Source organism: Sarcophilus harrisii, chromosome 1 (assembly GCF_902635505.1).
Source record: "Sarcophilus harrisii chromosome 1, mSarHar1.11, whole genome shotgun sequence".
Lineage (NCBI taxonomy): Eukaryota > Metazoa > Chordata > Mammalia > Dasyuromorphia > Dasyuridae > Sarcophilus > Sarcophilus harrisii.
The window spans coordinates 75498197-75520323 of NC_045426.1; the positions used below are offsets into that span (position 1 = coordinate 75498197).

At 34.2% G+C, this 22127-nt stretch overlaps 1 protein-coding gene across 8 annotated transcripts in view; it reads left to right on the top strand.

The window, feature by feature from the left end:
* TNS3 (tensin 3) overlaps nt 1-22127 on the top strand; it is a 378141-nt gene that overhangs the window by 352270 nt on the left and 3744 nt on the right. For all 8 annotated transcript variants that reach the window (XM_031957264.1, XM_031957267.1, XM_031957260.1 and 5 more), the window contains 6 exons: nt 1856-1951; nt 4087-4164; nt 5683-5760; nt 19945-20113; nt 21502-21570; nt 21676-21702. In XM_031957264.1, coding sequence (XP_031813124.1) covers nt 1856-1951; nt 4087-4164; nt 5683-5760; nt 19945-20113; nt 21502-21570; nt 21676-21702 — 517 coding nt within the window. The remainder of the gene's footprint in view (nt 1-1855; nt 1952-4086; nt 4165-5682; nt 5761-19944; nt 20114-21501; nt 21571-21675; nt 21703-22127) is intronic.

Genomic DNA, 22127 nt, shown 5'->3' on the forward strand with positions numbered 1-22127 from the left:
TATCCTGAAAGTTTTGAAACTCTTCCTGTCTCCCATAAAAAATTTTTTTCTAAATTTTTGTTAGCATTATTTTAATTATAAAAAAAAAAACTGGAAACAACAAATGTACAATCATGAAAGAATGGTTAAGTAAAAAGGCAACATATTAATATAATAGAATATTAAAATCCAGTTAAGGCAAATCAGTGGACAAGATTGGTTGTGCTATTTATTTCAAGTGCTGCAATCAATAAATTTAACAGTAAATAGCAAGTAAGTATAATTGGATATGTTGAGTTTCAGTATTAAATTTTTAATCAAACATCTTAAAAAAAATAATAACAATGAATATAGAAGACAGACATTTTCTGTTGGCTCTTCAGTCCCTAGCATAGAATACACATGTATAAATAACATATGGTTTTGCCTGCTTTTCCTCTCTAGATACTTTTGGCCTCATTGTTAACTTGAAGGTAACAAAATACAGGATGTTTATAGCAAGAGAAAATCATAGTGGATGCAAAGCAGTGGCTGCTTTGACTTTGTTGGCTGAAATGATGTCTTAGCTACTGAATCCTCAGCTATATTCTTGGTCTGGAATAGGATTTTAAGATCCAAGAAGAGGGTTGGAAGGCTCACTGAAACTAGCTAATATGCACAATGAGTCATCATAACAACATTAAATACCATGGAAATAGGCTGGAGGAAGACACCACTCCACTCCCAATCAAGTCCTTCTCTATATCCGATCCCCAGTGACTTTGTTTGAAATTGTACTTCTTACCACTGGCATCCCAACCAGAATTGTAACTCTCTTGGTTTTTGCAATATTGGGTTATTTTGTCCCCTACAATTTAGTGGAGCTGACATTTTCTTCCTATTTTTATGATTTCATTCATTTGTTTATTTTTATTGCTTCTCTCTAAACTAGTCAATTTATATCTCCAGACTTTACCACCACATCTTAAAATTGCCATTTTTTAGTTTTTGTTGGATGTATTGGGACAGAGGACATTAATTCTTTTTCCTTCTGTTTTTATTTTTATTTTTTGTATTTTTCTTTTAGTAGAATGATTTATCATTCAGTAGTATATTATGTTTTATTGTGTGGTTTTAATTCTATTTTTAGTTTGCAAAAAATTGTTAAAATTGTTAATTACTTTGTCATCTGTTATGATGGAAATATCATTGGATTTAGAGGCAGAAAACATACGTTAGTTTGCTTTAATTTCATTTCACATCTCTGTTTCTTATTATCTATATGACCTTACCCAAGTTACTTTAACTTCTGGGCTTCAGCTTAATTTTTGTAAAATGAGGGACTTAATAAGACAGATCAATTTCTTTTGGTCTTTTTCACCTCTAAATATATGGTCTTACTTAAATTTGTTTATTAAGAATGAGAATATTTAAATTCCTGTGTTAAGAATTTTAGGAGCTCTGAAATATGTATGTGTAAGTGCATCCATATATGTATGTAGATATTGATGTGTGTGCTTGCTCAGACACACATTTGTTTTATGATCTTCTTCCCTATTTAGAAACTTTTATCTAACTTCCATTACTTCTGCTCCTCCAACCCTTCCCCCGCTTCTACATTTTCTGATGGATGACTGTTATTGTTTGTTTCTACCAGCAGATATCCAGTGCCTCTCACACCAACATGATAGCTGTAGATTGTGATAACTGAATGTATTTCTTTTCCCATCTAGCATCTGCATTGCCAGGACCATAGTCACTAAATGCATTGATTATTTGGCAGCTTGTTTACTTTTGCCACCGGTGCATTGTCAGGAGAAATCCATGTTCACATCTTTGTTCATTCCTTCCTAAATGTCTCATTTAATGATTTCTTTTTTCCCCCAATCTTTATCAGCTGGAGATTTGGCCAATGAACTCGTCAGGCACTTTTTGATTGAGTGTACTTCTAAGGGAGTACGATTGAAAGGATGTCCAAATGAACCATATTTTGGTAAGTTCCTTGGGAAATTGTTCTCAAAGTTTAAAAACATAGGGAGAGCCATTATGGTTTCTAAATGGAAATCCACAAATAATACTATGGTGGTATTTTTCTTCCTGGGTCAATTTGTATTGTCCAGATCTTGGAATGTCCCTGCTATGAATGGTCATTTTAAAAACTTTTTTCCCTTCATTCCAACAGCCTCAAAACATACTTAATATACAAATAAGTTGCCTGTGCTGAAAAATGCAGAATTCCCCCATTTTTAGTTCAGTTTTCTGTTAATATAACAAATACCCAGGATTATATAGTTTACATGTTATTATATTTCACAGTCTATTTGTACAGCAAAATAACGGTTTGGTCATGTATACTTATTGTGTATCTAATTTATATTTTAATATATTTAACATCTAGTGGTCATCCTGCCATCTGGGGGAGGGGGGTGGGGGGTAAGAGGGGAAAAATTGGAACAAGAGGTTTGGCAATTGTCAATGCTGTAAAGTTACCCATACATATAACCTGTAAATAAAAGGCTATTAAATTAAAAAAAAAAAAGTTTACATGTTATTCATGTCATTTAGCTTTAGCCTTATTTGTAACTGATAGAAGTTGATTTTTTTTTAGTCTAATTCCTAATTATTCTTAATAAGCGATTGAAAAAGTGAGATAAACCCTTTGCAGAGTGCCTGACACAAAATCTTGTTCCCTTTCCCTCTGCTTACCAAAGTATAAAGCACTATATATAGAAACAAACTGGCAGGGCAATCTTTGCCAGAGAATGTTTGTTAGTGTTTATTTCATTGCTGGTATTAAAAGCATATTATTTATTGACTTGACTTCTTTGGGTTGAATTATTTTAAAATGCTAGTTTATTGAATTTCTACTTTTTTCTGTGCTCAGGATTAGCACTGCCATTGTTCCATGTTATTAAATTTATTTTTATTCACCTCAGAGGACAGAACTTAGACCACTAGAGAGAAAAGAGAAAAAAAGTTTTTTTTAGACAATCCTTTAGATTCCTAACAATGAGTCAAATGTCCAAAGATGAAAATATCTTAGTTGACAAATAATATGGGGCAGGTAGTATCAGATGTTTTTTATTCACTGTTTCAAGCAGGATCTGTCTATTTTGATGATGGTGATGACATTTGAAATCATGTTTTTAATATTGCTGTCTATCTCTTATACTCTCATTACACCTAACTAAATTTCTGCATATGTTCAAAAGGTTGGGAGTAATTGAGATGTTCAAAAAGCACAGTGAGAATACTCTTAGTCTCTCCTGGTTAAAGCATCTAGCTCCTGACAAACCCTTGTATCTCAACTCAAAATGTGCCAACTTCTAATTGCCTCAAAATCTCAAATAAAACCTAACAAAGTTCATCTTTCTTTGCTAGAAAAAATGAGCTAACATGGGTATTATATTCTTGGAGGTATAGGAACTTCTGACATTTTAGATTAGGGTTTTCTGATTGTGTGGTTGTAGCAGATTTTTACTGATAATACTTCCCCCCGCCCTTCTATCACAGAATCTTAAATTTTTATTTAAAACAAAACTGATTTATTCTTCTTGCCGCCTATTCTTTCTGTCCCCAACTTCTTCCTTCCTAGCTTCCCGTCTCCACCTATTAAAGTCCCAAAGCTAAGTCAGTTCTAGAAGGTGAGAAAGTCCATAGCAGACAATTTGGATGTCTTCTTAGTCTCCATTATATCTTAGATTCAGAAACTCATTTAGATGGGGAAAAAAATCTTTACTAACTTACTCTTATTTCACAAATAGATACTAAAATTGAGAATTTATACCAGTTATGTAGATATTTTAAAATGCTTATTTTCTTTTGAGAAAGGTGGTAATTTTTTGGTTTGTTTGCATATCAGATACAAATTGAAATATTTTTCTCCCCTTCCTTCTCCTTCTCCTTTCCATCTCCCTCTCCCTTTCCCTCTCTTTGTTTCTATCTCTCTGTGTGTCTCTCTCTATGTCTCTCTGTCTCTCTCTGTTTCTCTGTCTCTTTCTTCCTCTCTGTTTTTTTGTCTTTCTCTCTCCTCCCCTCTCTGTTACCCTCTTTTTCTTTTTCTCTCTGTGTGTCTCTTTCCTTCCCTCCTTCCCTTCTTTTCTCCCTGCTTAACTTTATCTTTTTCAGGGAGCTTGACAGCTTTGGTATATCAGCATTCCATTACTCCTCTGGCATTGCCATGCAAACTCCTCATCCCAGACAGAGGTATGTTTGTCCAAAAATGTAATGTTCTCTTCAGTATGCTGACCTTCACTTAGCTTATTTTGATTCCAAAATACAACTACTTTAGCAGCAGCAAGCATATTTTAGAAAAATAAAATTTGTGGCTTTCCTCCAAAATGTAGTTAAATTCTGAGCTGAAAATAAGAAAGTGAAATCTAATAGAGATAACATTTATATCCTGCATTTAGATTCAGAATAGCAATTGTACAAATATAAAATGGGGTACACAGTTGAACGCTTCATATGAAAACAAAATCTGGAAAATTGATTATCACAAGCTCCACCTCACTATGTCATTTCCATTGTATAGGATTATAGATGTAAAGCTGGAATGGCCCCCCAAAACCATCTAGTCTAACCTCATTTTATAAATGAAGAAAGAGATGTCCACAAGGGTGAGGAAACTACTGAAAAAATTAACATAATTTGAAATTGCAAGGATACATTTCAGATGAGAAATAATGTTTACGCTGAACTGCAGTCCTTTTATTATTTTAATTTCAGTATACATTTTATGAGGTCATTGATAAAAATGGAGGGGTCTAGAGCAGGGATGTTAACCATGTATGTTGGGGCCATGTTGTCACCCACAATACTTTCAAGTACAACCTAACAGATTCATATATAATTGGGTTTTTTTCCCCCTGAGGCAAAAGTGACTTGCCTAGGGTCACACAGCTAGGAAGTGTTAAGTGTTTGAGACCAGATTTAACCTCAGGTCCTCCTAACTTCAGGGATGGTGCTCTATCCACCGTGCCACTTAGCTGCCCCAAATGGGAAATATTTTAACAAATTAAACTATCTTAGAGTACAGGTGATGTTAATATAGTTTCCTAAACCAATATGCCATAAACAGGGACTTATGATTAATTTATGATTAATGACCTTTGCTTCTCTTTGAGTTTTTGCCATCTAGGGGAAGACAAAAATAATGAGGTTCATAAAAGGAATGATTGAAGAGTTAGAATTTTAGCCTAAAAAGAAGATTGATGTGATACAGAACAAATGTCTTCAAAAACTGGAAGGTCTAGCGTGTGTAGGAGAGAATAAAATTATTCTGCATAGCAACAAGAGGCAACAACATTAGGAACAACAGGTAGAAATTAAAAGGCATATAAAATGAAGTTTTCTAACAAGCACTACTTGTTGAATGAATTAATTAGGTGAGTGGTTTGTTAAACCTTTTCAAGCCTAAATGGTAGGACAATGAGTAGTTTTGTTATTCTTATTTAAAAGAGCCTCAGTTTCCTCAATATTCCCATTGAGAATATTGTACAATGATCATCCTTATGGTTCCTTTTGGCCTAATTTTATGATTCCCAAAGCCTTTAATATCCATAGTAAATGGTTTATATTTTCCCCAAGACAAAATCTCAGACATGAGACCTATGCTAGGACAGTTGTACTGTCCCAGGGTGTTTCTCCTTGAATTTTTAAAAACTGTGTCACCATAAATCTTGTTCATCTGTGTAGTTATTCACTTTTTCTTGCTTCTTATAGATCCATTGGAAGAAATGGCAGAAAATTCTCCACAAACAGCTGCGAATTCTGCGGCTGAGCTTCTAAAACAGGGAGCAGGTGGGTAATTACTTCTATTTAATTGATAATAAAGGTAGTAGGAAATCCAAAGAAGGAAAGAGATATAGCTTTCTATATTACAGGTACTTCCCATGACCCTCCCACCAATTTTTTGTAAATTCAGAACTTTTCAAAATATTTACAAGTTTTTGTTCTTTTCTTTCTCTCCTTTAGAAGTTTGGGAAGCTATAGGATCCCACATGTGTATTATCTTCTGTCTCTGTCTTGAACAGTCTTTATGAAGAGAAATAAATAGCAAGTGTGCAGTGATTGATGAAATAGAAAAAAAAAAACACCCATAAATGTGAAGTTTGAATTTATGACCTCCATGCCAGCATATTCAGATTCAATTTTAACATGCATACTTTTGTTGTCAGGATTCTTTTAAAGCAGGCATTCTTCACCTGAGTTCCATGAACTGTGTACTCTTAAAAAAAATGTTAATTATATGCCAATATAATTGGTTTCCTTTATAATCCTGTGTCATTTTATTTTACCCATTTAAAAGCATTATTCTGAGGAATATGCCTTTTCCCTGTACTTCTTCAGATTACCAAAGGCACCAAATAATATAGTATATAGTACATATATTAATATAGTATATATATTATATATATATATAATATATATATATATATATATATATATATATAGAGAGAGAGAGAGAGAGAGAGAGAGAGAGAGAGAGATTTATATTAGTACAGAAACCATATTTATTCTGCTTCTCCCTGTTTCACAGGATCTTTTCTGGCCTTTACTTGCTTCAAAATCCCTATATTTACTTAACCTGTTCAACTTGAGATTATCTTCCACCTTTGAATTTCTTGCCCCAGTTTCCTACAACTGCTGATCCCTTTCTAGATCCCAACCTTGGATTATTGTCACTCTCTTCTTTCTGTACTTCTGGGTTATATGTTGCTAATCAAAGATGGAGGAAGTCAGACAATGGTACTGATTGGATACATTACCAATTTGTTATCTGGCTCTTTCATTGCTGCACATTTATTCATTTATTCTTCTCTATTCAGCTTTCCTTAGAATGTCCTAAAATAATTATTATAAACCCTTTCTTACTTTTTAGTACCATCTATGCCATTGTTTCCCTGTTTTAAATTAAAAGAACACCTTGCCTAATAATTCACTAAGAAAAATTGAGAACATTAGTCATAGATTCTTCATACTTCCATCTACCATAGTAGTATTCTTGATTCTTTCCTTCTGCTCCAGAGTTAGAGTAAGAGGTATCCTTTCTATGCCATTGCCAGTCCCAGTCCTCATGGTCTTGATCCAATCCTGTCCATGCTTATATCTTTCATCAGATTGTTTTCTTAATCTTTTCCCCTCTAATTTTCAGGCTTTCCTAGTTAACTGATTCCTTCTTTGCTGTCTTCAAACTTGTGGGACATCTGTCTTTAAAAACAATTTTGTATCATATCCCTTTCCTTTCCCTACCAGACATAAAGAGAAAAGTTGCTTGTATTCTTTGCTTCAACTTTCTCACCTCCTCACTTCCTTGTAGTCTGACTTCTGTTCCTACCATCTGGCTGAAACCAATCTTTTCAAGGTCACCAGTGATCTCATTATTTCTAAATTCCCATGGCCTTAGTCCTTATCCTTATTGAACTCAGCAGAGTTTGTGTGTACCACATTCTCCTTCTTGATGATCTTTCATCCTTTGATTTCCTGACATTGTTCTGTCAAGATTTTTTTTCTTTGTATTTGTTAGACTTGTTCCCCTTCTCCTTTTTGAATTCATTGACCATGTCCCTTTTGTGGATCCTGAATGTAGTCTCTGTCTCATTTTTCTAGCCACACTCATCAGTTGCATAAAGCCCCATGGATTCAGCTAATAGTGTTTGTCTGGATAATTCTCAAATATTCAGATCCAATCTTCCTTTTACAACTGCCTATTTGATGTGGCTATTCTATATAAACCTCAAATAAAACATGTCTGAGATAGACTTAATTATATTTCCCCTTAAATCCAACCTTTCCTCTAGAATCCTTATTTCTGTCAAAGGGAAGACAATTCTTTCATTTACCATAGTTCACAAATTCTGAGTCATCCTCAGTTCATCTTGATTTATCCTTTCATTATCTAGTTAGATACTAAGTGTTATAGATTGAACTTCAGTCTTTTCCCAATTGTTTTTTTTTCTCTATTTACACTAACTATTTCAGTCTTGGCTGTCATCCCCAGTCTCCCAGCATGTCATAATAACTTCCTATTTGGCTTTCCTCCATGTCTTTCCCTTGTCCAGTCCTTCCTCCACACAAATGTCAAATCGATATTCCTAAAGGACAGATCTACTCATATTTCTTCTCTGCTCAAGAAGCTTCAATGCTTGCCTATTGATTCTAGAATAAAATATTTTCTGGAACTTATTCACAATCTGCCTATTTTTCCAAGAAGGTTGTATATTATTCCTTATCAGGTATCCCATGTTCCAAACAAATTTGGTTATTTGCTAATCCTTATATACATCATTTAGGATATTTTGCTTCTGTGTCTTGGGGTGGGGTGGGGAATAAGTATTTATTGAGTACTTTCTATGTGCCAGCCATTATGTTAATGCTTTACAAATCCAAGACTTTCCATATCTGCAGTACTCTCCCTCCTAAACTACACCTTTTATAACAATTAAAATCCACTTCAAGAAACCCTACCTGATTCCACCAGTTGTTAAGTGCTGTACCCTTACGTCATTTTGTATTTATTTTGTATGTATACTGTAGTGCAGGGTAATGAATAACTTAAAATAAGAATAACTTGAATTGAAATCCTCCTTGTAAAACATGCTGGTCCCGTGACTGTGAGCAAATCACTTAGTCACTTAGTACCCTAAGAAATTTTTTGACTAATAAGTTGCAAAGTGGGTAGCAACTTGTATTGATAGAGAAGGTTTCTTTCCTTTAAGTTCCTATACTAATAAAATTAGGTTTGGTTGATTTAAACCAAACAAATCATACATTGTTCACACACACACACACACACACACACACACACACAACTACTATATCCCCCTAGTAGAAATGTCAGTACCTTGAGGGAAGGAACAATCTTGGTTTTGTATTTGTATCCCCAAGTATCAGACAGGTGGTAGACAGTGTAGAGAGTATCAGTTCTGCAGCCAGGAAGATTCAGCTTCTTGAATTCAAATCCGATCTTTGTTACTAACAAACTGTGACTTTGGGCAAATTACTTTACTTTACCTTACTTTCCCCATGTGTAAAATGATCTGGAAAAAGAAATGTCAGACTATTTCATTATCTTCTTCAAAAAAGCCCTAAACGGATCCATAAAGTTGGACATAACTGTAACAATTGAATAACCAATTATAAATACCTCCCTGAGTCTGATACAAATAGTAAGTACTTAAATTCTTAAGCTGATTGATCTGAAGGAACAATACAAGAAAAGAATGAACATCTTTAAAATAAAAAAGCTACATTAGTTTTAAGGTCTCTGAAATAATACCCATATTTCACTTGCCTTTTTTTCCTCTAAAAGATTTAAAAGCCCTAATTATTGGGTGATAGAATCATCTGTCCAAATAACAATCAGTACAGTTCTTGACTTCTAGAGAATGCTGATTTCATCGAAACATCAGCATTTTAAATCATTTAATTTGAGCTAATTCTAACATGTTCAGAGAGAGTGACTAATTTTCAACAGTCTACAATTTGATGGTCTTTTAGCAGAGTTGGTTACCAGAACCAAAGACAGATACCAGCTCCTTGATACAGAAGGCTAGATATTTGCTTTTTGGATTCCAGTGCACTCTGAAACCCCCTTCAGTTAAAATTAAAGCTTATTGCTGTGTTCTTTTCAATCCAAGACAACTACAATATATACAACGTTGAGAAGGAGGGGCAGACATCCTAGTGAACATGCCAGATAGTCCCATCTGGTAAACATCATATCAAGGATCATTTAGCCCAGTGGAAATTTAATTAAACTTAATCGGGTTAAATTGTATAAATTTGGAAATTTAGTAGGCAATCAGGAAGGACCTATTTTTATTTCGTTCCATTGTTATTTCTGGCTCATGTCTAACCATCATCCAGTTGAGTCACTTGAGGCTAAAGCTTTCTAAGAAAACAATTCTTGCTCTGGCTCTCAGGCACCTTCTTGGAAGCTTATGGACCTTTTCCCTCATTGGCTTAGTACTCATATGTTAGATGTGTTTTTAAAGAGCAGTCATATTTTCCTTCCAGTATCTGATCAAACTCACAACTCTATATACGTATACATAGATATATGCACATGTACTCTATATAGCAGGAAGAGCTGTTCTTGTCTAAATGGAAGGACATGGTTTAGCATTCCCAATCCTTACCCCCCACCGTCACTTTCTCCATTTAAAAAAAAAAAAAATGTGTGATTAAAATAGAAATTGATCAGAGGTTCTTAAAATGATGCTTTTCCTTGAAACAGATTATGAACTAAGGCCTCATTAAAGTCATGCTTATGCAGCAGGCATGGGAAAGGGAAAGGAAATGGGTACATTCTGTATGGAATTTGAAGTGGAATCATGGTGATTTAATAGCACAGAGAAAAGCTTTTTAAACTTAACTCTGAAGATGAGCTGTGCTTTCAAGAGATTTACAAAGAGAGATGAAATGAAAAATTAGCTTCACTTTTTTTCAAGAGCCGGTGTCTCTCAGATCATCTCCAGAATAATGGACTTAACTCTTATTTCACTGATGTATCTTAAGTCAGACTCATAGAAAACTAGAGCGTAATTAACATATCTTAGAAGTCATATATTCTGGCTTTTTTTTTTTTTATCAAAAAGAAAACTGAGACCCCCAGGAAGGAAATACTGGATTCTCTGTGGAACCTTGGCCAAGTCACGCTGGCCATCCATTTTAGTGTGTACAAAGTTAAGAGGATTGGACTTTATGTTTCCTCAGATCCCTTCCAGCTCTAACTTAGGGACTGGTACTAAATAATCACTGCCTCTCTATGCTCCAAAGTCTCTGGTTGGTTTTCTAAACCTTGCCTATTAGTTCAGCCTTGTCTTCAGATGGATAAAGTCACTTTGTTCTAGTCTTCTTTATATAGCCACAAAATCCACGTGGTTGGCACTCCTTGTTCCAGAGGGTATTCAGCTGAAAAAAAATGAATTTGGAAAAGAGCTCTTTGTGGCCAAACTCTGCTGGCAGAAATATCTTCCCTAGACTGTTTCCAGTTCAGTTTACTCAGGTGGATTCAGTAGACGTGCATTTGCATGTACATTTACTTGCATATGTGTACTGCTTCCCATAATAGAATGTAACTTCCTTGAGAGCAGGGACTTTTCCATGTTTACTTGTGCATTCCTAGGCCTGACATAATAATACGTGGCGCATAAATACTTATTGGTTGGTCTGTCAGGTACCAGAGGCTATGTAGAATTTATCTATAACTCCATTGTTACAGAACTTATGCTCAAGTAGGCAAAAAAATTATGTTGTATTTTTATAGTGATTATGATCATAGATCTAAGAATTGGCAAGTGCTTTACCTAGCTTATTTCCTTTGATCCTTACCACAATCTTATGAGGTTGGTGTTATTTTAAAGAAATAAACTGAGATTGAGAACCTAAATTTCTTGCCCATTGTTATATAGTTAATAAGCATGGGAGTCAGGATGGATCTGAACTCAGTTCTTCCTGATTCAAAATCCAGTGCTTTGTTCATTGAGCTGTCCAACTGACTCATCATTATCATTTTTTTTTCATAAGGCACCAATGATCACTACATACATTATTAAATATCTTTATTATAGAAATATAGAACAATTTTGTTAGAATAATATAATAGAATAATATTTTAACCATAGATAGTTATCACCATCACATTGTATATAGGAACTGCCATTTTATTTGAGTTTTAATGTTTGAGTAGCAATTCAGTCTACCAAGAGAAAAGGTAGAGGATCATTTGACAAAGCTAATGAAATTTTGTGTTTGGGGGTGGGGGAGATGGTCATCTTCTTTGTAGAAGGTTAGAAAATTCATGGAGGAAAATAATAGAAAATAAGAATAGACTGATCTTTTAAGACCCCCAATACAAATAAAAAATGGAACTCTTTACCTGGTGGTATAGAGATCCTCAGCAACTATTCTTTTATTCTTTTAATTAGGAAGCATTCTCATTTTATTGTAAAGAAGCCATGCATGAATTCCTTCAAACAAAAATGAGAAGATCTGAAGCATTTCTGATGCTGTGTGTTCCCATCACAATAAGAAAGTATAATGTTAATGAAGATTAGATCTTATGTAACTTTTGTAGATCCTGCTATCAACCCTGAGGGAAAACAAAAATCAATTAAGGAAAGAGAGAGGCCTTGAAATGCAGGTGAATGACTCCATTCTACAAGAAACTGACCGAGCAGTACAAAAAACTTGAACAGGTGGGGGATAGAAGAGGTGTAACTCTGCCAAACAGTTGCTAAGAGTCATGAAGAAGGGAGATATTAGTTTTGAGAACACAAAAGCCTGAATGTAAACCACTTGGGAACTTATTCCTGGCTCCTTTCCAGCGGTTTTGTGTGTTAAGTGTGCAGGTGTGAGGGACTTCTGAAAGATCTTAACTGGGGTGTGACAGTGAGAAGCAGCTATAAAACTTGGGTAGATAGTAGCAAATTCAGAGAAAATTGATATGCTAATAGAAAGTTGGGGTCATGGGATTTTTTTAAAAAGGAAGTTGGAGATTCTCTATAATTTTTATAGTTTTTTGTCACGGCCCTTTTTCTTCTGAACTCACTGATCATCCCAGAAATGAAGATTGTCTTTTCAAGGGGAGTAGGAATTGTTGGGCTAGTCCAGACCTTCTTCCTTATGGACTCTGGACATTTTGGCATTCTTTTGTCTAGCTGATAGTTATGTGGAATGGCAGTATGAGGCTGCAGAAAGAGTGCTCTATTTGGAGTCAAGACAATCTGATTTATTTTATTAATTCAACTTTATTTTTAGTTCTGTAGTCTCTCCTTCCCACTCCCCTACCCTTCAGGAGCACAAGAAAAACAAAATCCATTACAAATATAAATATAGTTAGACAAAACACTTTCCTGCATTAGTCATGAGAAGAAAAAAAGAAGGGAAAGAAGAAAAGAAGGACAAAAAATAAAGAAAGGAGTAGAGACAGAGACAAAGAAACAGACACACACACACACACACACACACACACACACACACACACACACACAATGTCTTCATTTGTAATCAAAGTTCCTCAGTGCTTTCTCTCTCTCAGTAAATAGCATGTTTCATCATTAATCCTTTTCCATAATGGTTGGTCATTGTATTGATTAGAATCATTGAGTCTTTCAAAATTGCTTATCTTAATATTACTTTTGTAATGTAACTTGCCCTTCTCATTCTGCTCATTTCACTTTGTGTTAGTTCATACAAGTCTTCCAGGTTTTTCTGAAATGATTTCTTTCATTTTTTTTATACTGCATCATAATAATACTCCATCATAATAATAACTCCATCATAATGATAACTTGTTTAGCCATTCTCTAGCTGATCAGCATCCCTCAATTGCCAATTCTTGCCATACAAAAAAAGCTTCTATAAATATTTTTGTTCATGTGAGTTTTTCTCTTTTCTCTTTGATCTCTTTGGAATGCAGACCTACCATAATAACTTTTTGGGCATAGTGCCAAATCACTTTTCACAATTTTTGGACTTATTCATAGCTCCACCAACAATGCAACTACTTTTTTTTCCCACAGCCCATTTTCTTTTTTCCATCACCTTAGCCATTTATGATGAGTATAATCTGGTATTTTTAGAGTTGTTATTTGTATTTCTTTAATTATTAGTGACTTGTAACTTTTTTTCCCACAAAACCATTAATAACAGATTTCTTCTTCTGAAAATTGCCTATTCATCTTCACTGAACATTATGAATTGGGGAATCAATAAAACTGCTTTTGAATCTCATCTCTATCATTTATGACTTGTTCCCTGGGGCACAGTTTGACCCCTTTAGGTATAAAACAAGGTTCTTGGCTTAAATTATTTCTAAGGTCCCTTGTACTTCTAAATCTATTTCCCTCTGAATCTTCTCTCAGGTAGAGACATTGACAGAGAGTCCTGGCTGTCATGGCTAATCTGTAGATCTTTAAAGTCAAAACACTTATATTGTTGGCTCAGCTAACCAGGTAGGGATCAGCCTTGTTAATTCAGAGGCTTGGGTTTACACAATTTCTCTCCCAAAGCAGTGTGACTTCTCTTCTAGAAATAACCATGTACCACTTCCATTCCTACAGAAACCTTTCCTGACAGTCTATGAAATTTCTGACATTTAACCATGAACTCAGGAATAGCAATAAAGATTATTGTAAATAATAACAATAAAGTTAACATTTAAATTGTACTGTTAAAGTTTATAAAATGCTTTACATATATTGTCTTATTTGATCTACACAACAACCCTAACAGGTAGGTTCTATTTCCATGCATAGGAAATTGAAGTTGAGAGAGGTGAAGCTAGTGAATATCTGAGGTGAGATTCCAACTTAGCTGTTTCTGTTTACAAGTCCAACACTCTATACTCTATACTATATTATATAAATAATACACCAGGGCTTCTTAAATTTTTTCCACTCATTGTCCCTTTTTACCTGAAAAATTTTTACCTTACCCTCAATATATAAATATGTAAAATTGGTACACAAATCAAACATTTACTGGTAATAAATCATAATTTTGTGACACCCTCCCCCCAATTTAGTTACAAGACCCTACCAGGGCTTGCAAACCACAGTTTTAAAATCTAGGTCTTATGCCACTTAACTATCTTGTCATAGAAACACTATCGAACTAGGAGACCTGGCTTCTAATTCCAGCTTTCTTACTAGTTAATATGTAAACTTGGCAAGTCACATGCCTTTTCTGGGTCTTAATTTTCTCCTCTCTTAAATAACAGGGCAAGACATAATGATCTTTTATGTCCCTTTAAGCTTTAAACTGATTTTTTCCTTTTTTTTTTTTAAACAAGTGGACATTTCTCTCCCATTGTACATCTATCTGCTATAGCCTCAACACTTGATGGGACCTGGAATAGAAGTTATAGAACACTCACTCCTACTCCTTTATTTTACATACTGAGACCTACAAAGATTAAGGGGTTTGCCTTAGGAAATGTCTTCCTCTTTATAAATTCTTTTCCATTACTCATGTGATGATAGTACAGATTTGTGGGTTTCTCGGACTACCAAGTATAAATAGGACTATCATTGGAATCAAATATAAACCCTGCTTTTTTCATCTTTTTTTCCCCTCAGATATATCCTAAAATGTCTGGTTCCTAATTCTTTGGCTTTTCAGATGCCTTATAATAGCATATCCTTTAGTAAATATGGCAAAATTGAATGAGAATAAAGAATCCCAGATATGAAAATGAAGAGTTAAAATCCAGGTGAAACTGGACCATATTCTGTGTCTGGGGAGAATACGTAGTAAATGTTTTTTTTTTCCTTTTTAAAACTATTTTTCGGGTACATGTTGGCCTTATTGAATAAATATTACTAAGGTAGCCTTTTCTCCATAAGAATGATTTTTCTTTTAAAAGAAAAATGCACAGGTAGGAATTTTTCCCGTTTGTTATATCTGAATGACATACTATTCAGAAAAACATAAGCAAAGAAAAATGTTATCTTTCATTTCATTTAATGTTTCATTGGCATGGAAAATGGGGACCCTTTTTTCCCCCTCTTACTCATGGAAATGTCTAGAAGCCTAGAGAAATGGAAATAAAAATAAAGCTAAGTGGTAGTACAGAATGACTCTTATCTTCCAATCCGGAGGAAACATTCTTGGTGTTTTGCCAGTGAAATGAATGGTCCTGTTCAATGAAATGAACTTTAGTTGCAGCCTGAATGTCTTGAACATCCGTGAAATGCCCTCACTAAAAGAAATACTACAAGCTTCTGTTTTAGCCACAGTAAACAAAGTTAAAAGGGTGGGATGAAGGTTTTATAAGGCCTAATTTATATTCAGTTATTTGTCTTTTTTTTTTTCCTAAGAAATGATGAAAAAAAAAACAAACTCTAAAACATTCCCCAAGTATTGATTCAGTTAGAAAACATAAGAGTACAGGCAGTTCTTAACTTACAAATAAGTTGTGTTTCTGAAGTTTGTTTGGAAACTCAGAATGCATTTTCCAAAAGAAACTGTTATAAATGATTGTGAGGTTCCCAAGGAAGCCCACAAAAATCCTATTTAGCCATGGAATGTGGTTGACCTTTTCTACTAATGGTCCTATTTCAATTAATTCTAAATTGCCATTTTTAATACTTTATCTAGGAAAATGTCATCCAAACTCTAAAACTCAGAACTAAGAAAAACTTCTTCTCGCAGCAGTGGTGACTCCATTGGCAGTGGGTGAAGTGACCCTCTGACCATGCAGCTACATAGTAGTAACTTGTTTACTTTAAAAAAAAAATCTATTATATTTTGAATTTATGGAAGAAAATAAGCATTTCTAGAATACAATATAGTTTAAAAAAATGCACCTGAAACTGCAAATCTTTTATGTACAAATATTTATGTATAATAAAATCATTATATAAATTTCATTATTTTTTCTGTCCTCCTTTCATCTTAGAGATGGCTACTATTAGATACAAAAGTATATGTGTGTGTATGTGAAGTCATTCTTATATATACTTCTATTTATCATTTGTTTCTCTGGATGCAGATAATGTCTTCCTTCATGTATCTTATGTTACTTTGTTACTTTGTTAGTTACTTTGGATATTTATAACAGTAAAAATGATTTATTTACTCAAAGTTGTCTTAAAATAATATTACTATTACTCTCTACATATTTCATTCTTCATCATTTCATGCAAGTCTTTCCATGTTTTTCTAAGATCATTGAGCTCATCATTTCTTACATCACAGTAATGTTCTTTCACAATTGTATCTTGTTCACTTTTTACATGTATTCTGCATCTGCAAAAGAAAGCACTCCCCTCCAATCTGGTAATAAGATGATAATTCATTAGTTATACAGTTTTTAAGTTTATAGAATACTCTTCCCATCAATTTTATGATAAAAGAATTTCTAGACCCATTTTATTCATGAAAAAACTCTGGCCAGTGAGAGAGCTTGGTATTGGAGCATCCCTTTTGGAACTGGAAGGGCCTTTAGAGATAATTATAGCCATAGAATCCAGAGGCTGGCTAGTCCAAATCATACCTGAATAAAAGTATTTTCTGTAGTATTCCTGGGAAGGGATCATTCAGGCTCTATATGAAGGAAAGGCAGCTACTTTCTGCTTCAAAAGTAACTATGTTACTTTTGGATAATTCTAATTGTCGAAAGTTATTTTTTTCTTACATCAAGACTAAATTTGTGTGTTTTCCATTACTTGCTCTTTTGTCATCCAGGTCCAAATATCCTATTGCGATTGTTCACTCATTTCACTCATGTCCAACTCTTTGTAACCCCATTTGGGGTTTTCTGGCAAAGATGTTGGAGTGGTTTGCCATTTCCTTCTCCATTTCACTTTACAGATGAGTTAACACTGTTAAAAGACAACCATTAATAAGTCTAATTCTCCTCCTATATGATAGTCTTTCAAAATATTAATAGCAGATAGCATTTTTCTCATAAGATTTATATTTCTTCCTCTAGATACATAACCAGTTCCTTTAGCCAGATTTCACATGTCGATTATGACATGTGAAGTCTGGCTAAATACCATCATTCTGGTTTCCCTCATCTGGAATTCTCAAATTTAACATCTTTCATAAAATATGGTCTCTTGAATTGAGCATATTGCTCTAGATGTGATTGAACAAGAGCATGATTACTCAATTGTGTCATGGATTAGACATCCCTCCTAGATTTGTGTTATCTGAAAATCTGACAAGCCTTTATTCAAGCCATTGTAATTAGCACAGAACCTAGCACAAATCCTTGGACAAGACCACTGTTGTTGTTGTTGACTCATTTTAATCCCGCCCAGCCCTTTTTGACTCCTTCTTGATGTTTTCTTGGCAAAGATAATAGATGTTTGCCATTTCCTTCTCCAGCTCATATTATAGATGAGGAAACTGAGGCAAAAAAGGACTTGCCTGGGATCTCACAGATAGTATGTCTCAAGAGGCTGAGCTTAGAACAGCCAGATTTTCCTGACTTGAGGCTATTTCTCTACTACACCATGCTGCATCTCTTTCCATGCTCTTCTTAAGAACATTGACAATGTCTTAGCACTCAACATATATTTACCAGATTACCAGATATATCAGTCTATTGGAGGGACTACAAAGTAGAGAACACCATCGATTACACTTGAATCTATATTCTCCAAAACTTCAAACTCTTTCTACTACTGCATATTAAAGGATGTTACAAGAAATGGATTTATGGTAGAAAAAAGGGAAAAGAGATACAGGGAAATTAAGGAAAGTTAAAAACAAAATGTGTTAATAAAATTTATTTTAAAAAATGAATATACTTCTCAGCCTTCCATATTAACATAAAAATAATCTGCCTTTATCTCTGAATCTTCATAAGAGAAAATGCAGCTTTAAAAGGCCAATATCTTTCTGTGAATTCAGAAAGGAAACAGTCCAGTTGTCATATTCTAAGGTTTGGGCTAAAACTCCAGAGCTGCAGTCTCCCATTTATTACTTATATGGGACATTCATAAGTTGAATATCAGTTTTCACATTTTCTTTCCTTAAGGAGATCTTGCAAATGACATTCATCCTTTATCCTATATTGCTAAGTTATTTTTATTGTATAAATTTTTATATTGAGCAAATTAACTAATAATTGAGTTTATGACAGAAGGGTATTTTCAAATAAGGCAGACGTGAAAATGTACATCTCTTTTGCTTCTTAGATCAATAAATCAATAAGCATAGTAAGCACTTAAGCAGTGATTATTGATTGATTTCAGCTTTATTCCAAATTACTCTCCTTCACAAATTGCATTCCAGAAAAATTGGACAACAAACTGTTTCCTGACTTCAAAGTTCCTTCAGCTCCCTTTAGATGAGGAATTATTATTCCCCTCTGTCTAGAATGTACTTTTGCTTTTCATAATGTTTACTTTTATTCAGGACTTGAATATACTCAGGTACTATCATCCTTTTTAAACATTCCTTTATCATCTTAGTTACTACTGTTCTCTTTCTTATCCTGTTAGGATGTAGTCTCCTTATATGCATGTCTATTGTATCATTCCAGCACAATGTCATTTTCTTTAAAGCCAGGACTGTTTTAGTAGCTAGGGTAGAAGACCTAGATTCACATTCAACCTCTGATTCCTACAATCTGTATTAAAATTAACATGTTATCTACTTTCTCTGAATTTCAGTTTCCTAATGTATAAGTTGGGGATAGTTATACCTGTGATACTTGCCTCAAAGGGAAGTAGGGAGACTCAAATGAGATGTGTAATCCATTTTTCAAACTGCCAAACATTGTAAATGTCTTTATCAAATGAAGTAAATATAAAATGTTTATAGACTTAATTTTGCTATATAAATGTTAGCTATTATTAATACTATTATTATGTCCCTAGAATATAGCATCGTGCCATGTACACAACAGACACTTAGTAAATATTCATTGAATTGAGTGTTGTGCAACAATATCACAGGTCTGATTATGTTTCTTCCCTGCTCTGAGAGCTCCTGGCACTCCCTGTTACCTCTGGAATCAAGTAAAAATTTCTCTTTGGTCCTGAATGCCTTTCACAATCTAGCTCCAATCTACTTTTTTAGGCTGACAAAATATTACTCCACCAAATGGACTTAGTTAGCATTTCACATTACTGATGACTCCTCACAGCATCATTAGTTTCCTTCAAAACATAATTCAAGTGCTTCCTCTTCTTTGAAGATTTTTTTGATTCCTCTCAACTGCTAGTGACTTCCCCAGTTCTTAAACCCACTTACTACCTAACAACATTGTCATGTGTGTATGTGTGTGTATATACATGTGTGTATTTACACACACACACAGGTATGTGTGTTGTGTTTTTAGAATTAAGTCCCTTGATGACAGGGATTGCCTGATTTTTAAATTTGAAATCTGTTCTAAGTATCTTAGCACAATTTCTGAATTATAGAAACACCTAACAAATAATTAATGATGATGTATTGCCTGTATGATAAAAGCACATGAAATGATGTTAAACTTTTTTGTTTTTCTATTATTAACAGCCTGCAATGTTTGGTACTTAAATTCTGTGGAAATGGAATCACTCACAGGCTACCAAGCTGTACAGAAAGCCTTAAGCATGACACTAGTTCAAGATCCTCCTCCCATTTCTACAGTTGTTCATTTCAAAGTTTCTGCTCAGGGAATTACACTGACTGACAATCAGCGGAAGTAAGTGCCCTCTGCAGTATGTGTCTAAATTATGGTATTACCCTTATTTATTTTCTCTGTCCATTTTTGGCTTGTCCTATTGATTCAAAAAATCTTTATAGTTATTAATGGTTTTCAAGTTTTAGCAAGATCCCAGCTTTTTCTTATTAAAAACAAAATCTCATTTGGGAAAGTTTTTTCAGTCATTTTTCTACAGTTTCGAAGAGAAAGGCAGCATGACTCGATTGATGCAGATCTGGCTAGAAGGTCAGATTGGAACCTCATCTTTGACCCATATTGCTGGTGCCTTTTAGTATATCACTGACTTAGAACTACATGTTACAGACAGGGTGGCAGCCTACCTTGGTAGAGGGAAATTTCCTCTTGAGAGCTTCATAGACCAATAATATACCAAAAATATAGACAACGCATGCAAAACATGTTATTATAACAGTTTTATTAGAGAGTTGTCAAGTACAGCAGAGAGATTAGTTACATGGTTTTATTAGGCTTTTTCATAACAGTCTTATTTTAATTACTTACTTTTTACAATGAAGCCTTTTATTTTCTGTGACTTTGACACATACACATCTAAGCATTAATCATTTCATCCAGAAAACTGGTCATGATGTGGCCAAAGTCTTTGTCTTGGAGTACTGTTCTTGTGATTACATTGCAAGATTTATTTATTTATTTTTTACCTTAGTCCAAGGTAATGACTTTTCTTACATGTACACTCATGTGACTATGGGTATATGACTTTAAAAATTGTTTCCTTAAAATATAAGAATTACTTTGAATTCTATTACTATCTTATAGAATACTAAGCTGTTAAGTATAGTGAGTCAACTCTTCATCTGTTCCTTCAAGATATTTATAAAGGAAGGAAATAATCATAGAATTTAAACTTAGAGATCATTTAATCCAAAACTTTAATTTTGTACAGAGGAAAGGTAAAACTTGAGAGGTTAAGTGAATTGCTCAGTTGCACATGGACAGAAGAACAAGGCAGGCTAAAATTTATGTCTCTTGTTAATAAACAAAGTGTCCTTTTAGAGCAGGACTGGGAAAATTTTTTTCTACAAAGGACTATTTGGATATTTATAACTTCATTCGTGGGCCATACAAAATTATCAATGTGTAGAACTCGAGCAATAGAAGTTTGTTGAATGTAGTTTTCAGCTCATCATCATTTATGGTTGCCTTGGCAGGGCCAGCCCAAATGATTTCATGGGCTTTATCCAGCCCACATGCTGAAAATTCCCCATTCCTGTTATAACACTCTGCCAGGTTGCCTCCCCAGATATTCTGTTTAGTGCCTCTAATCACACCGATAATCATTACTACACCCAGTCTTAAAAGGGAAATCCTGAAAACACTGATTTTTCTCCATTTCATTTTCTTAACAGACTTTTCTTTCGAAGACATTATCCAGTGAACACGGTCATTTTCTGTGCTTTGGATCCACAGGACAGGAAGTAAGGCATTTTCACTTGCCAATAAATGTGTCTATCATTAATGTTCTCTTGAAAATATAAAGAAAACTAATGCTTTTATTTTGTTTCTCTTTCACGTACAACAAGGTGGATCAAAGATGGCCCTTCAGCAAAGTAAGTTGCCCATCATCTGGATTCCTTTATTTTAAAGTATAGGCTCTTTTAGCTTGGAAGTAGTTATCTAGACTTGAACTTTTGTCCCATTTTCCACTGGTGATCACTTAACACAATTCTAAATTGCTAATGTGTCCAAAAGACAGCCCTGATTTTTGTTAGAAACATGCAGCTTCCTCCTTGTTTTTAAGGACTAGAATTAAATCACAAGAATTTCAAAATATTAGGGTTCACTTCAATATTCATCCAGTCTAACCTGACTCAAGTGGTAATTTAGCCTTTGCTTGATGGCCTCCAATGAGAGTTAATCCATTAACCAAAGCACCCCCTGTCACTTTGAATGATTCCTTGGGAAAATATCTCTTAAATTGTGCATATTTTATCCATTGTTTATGATTCTATCTTTTGAGGCCAACTAGAACATA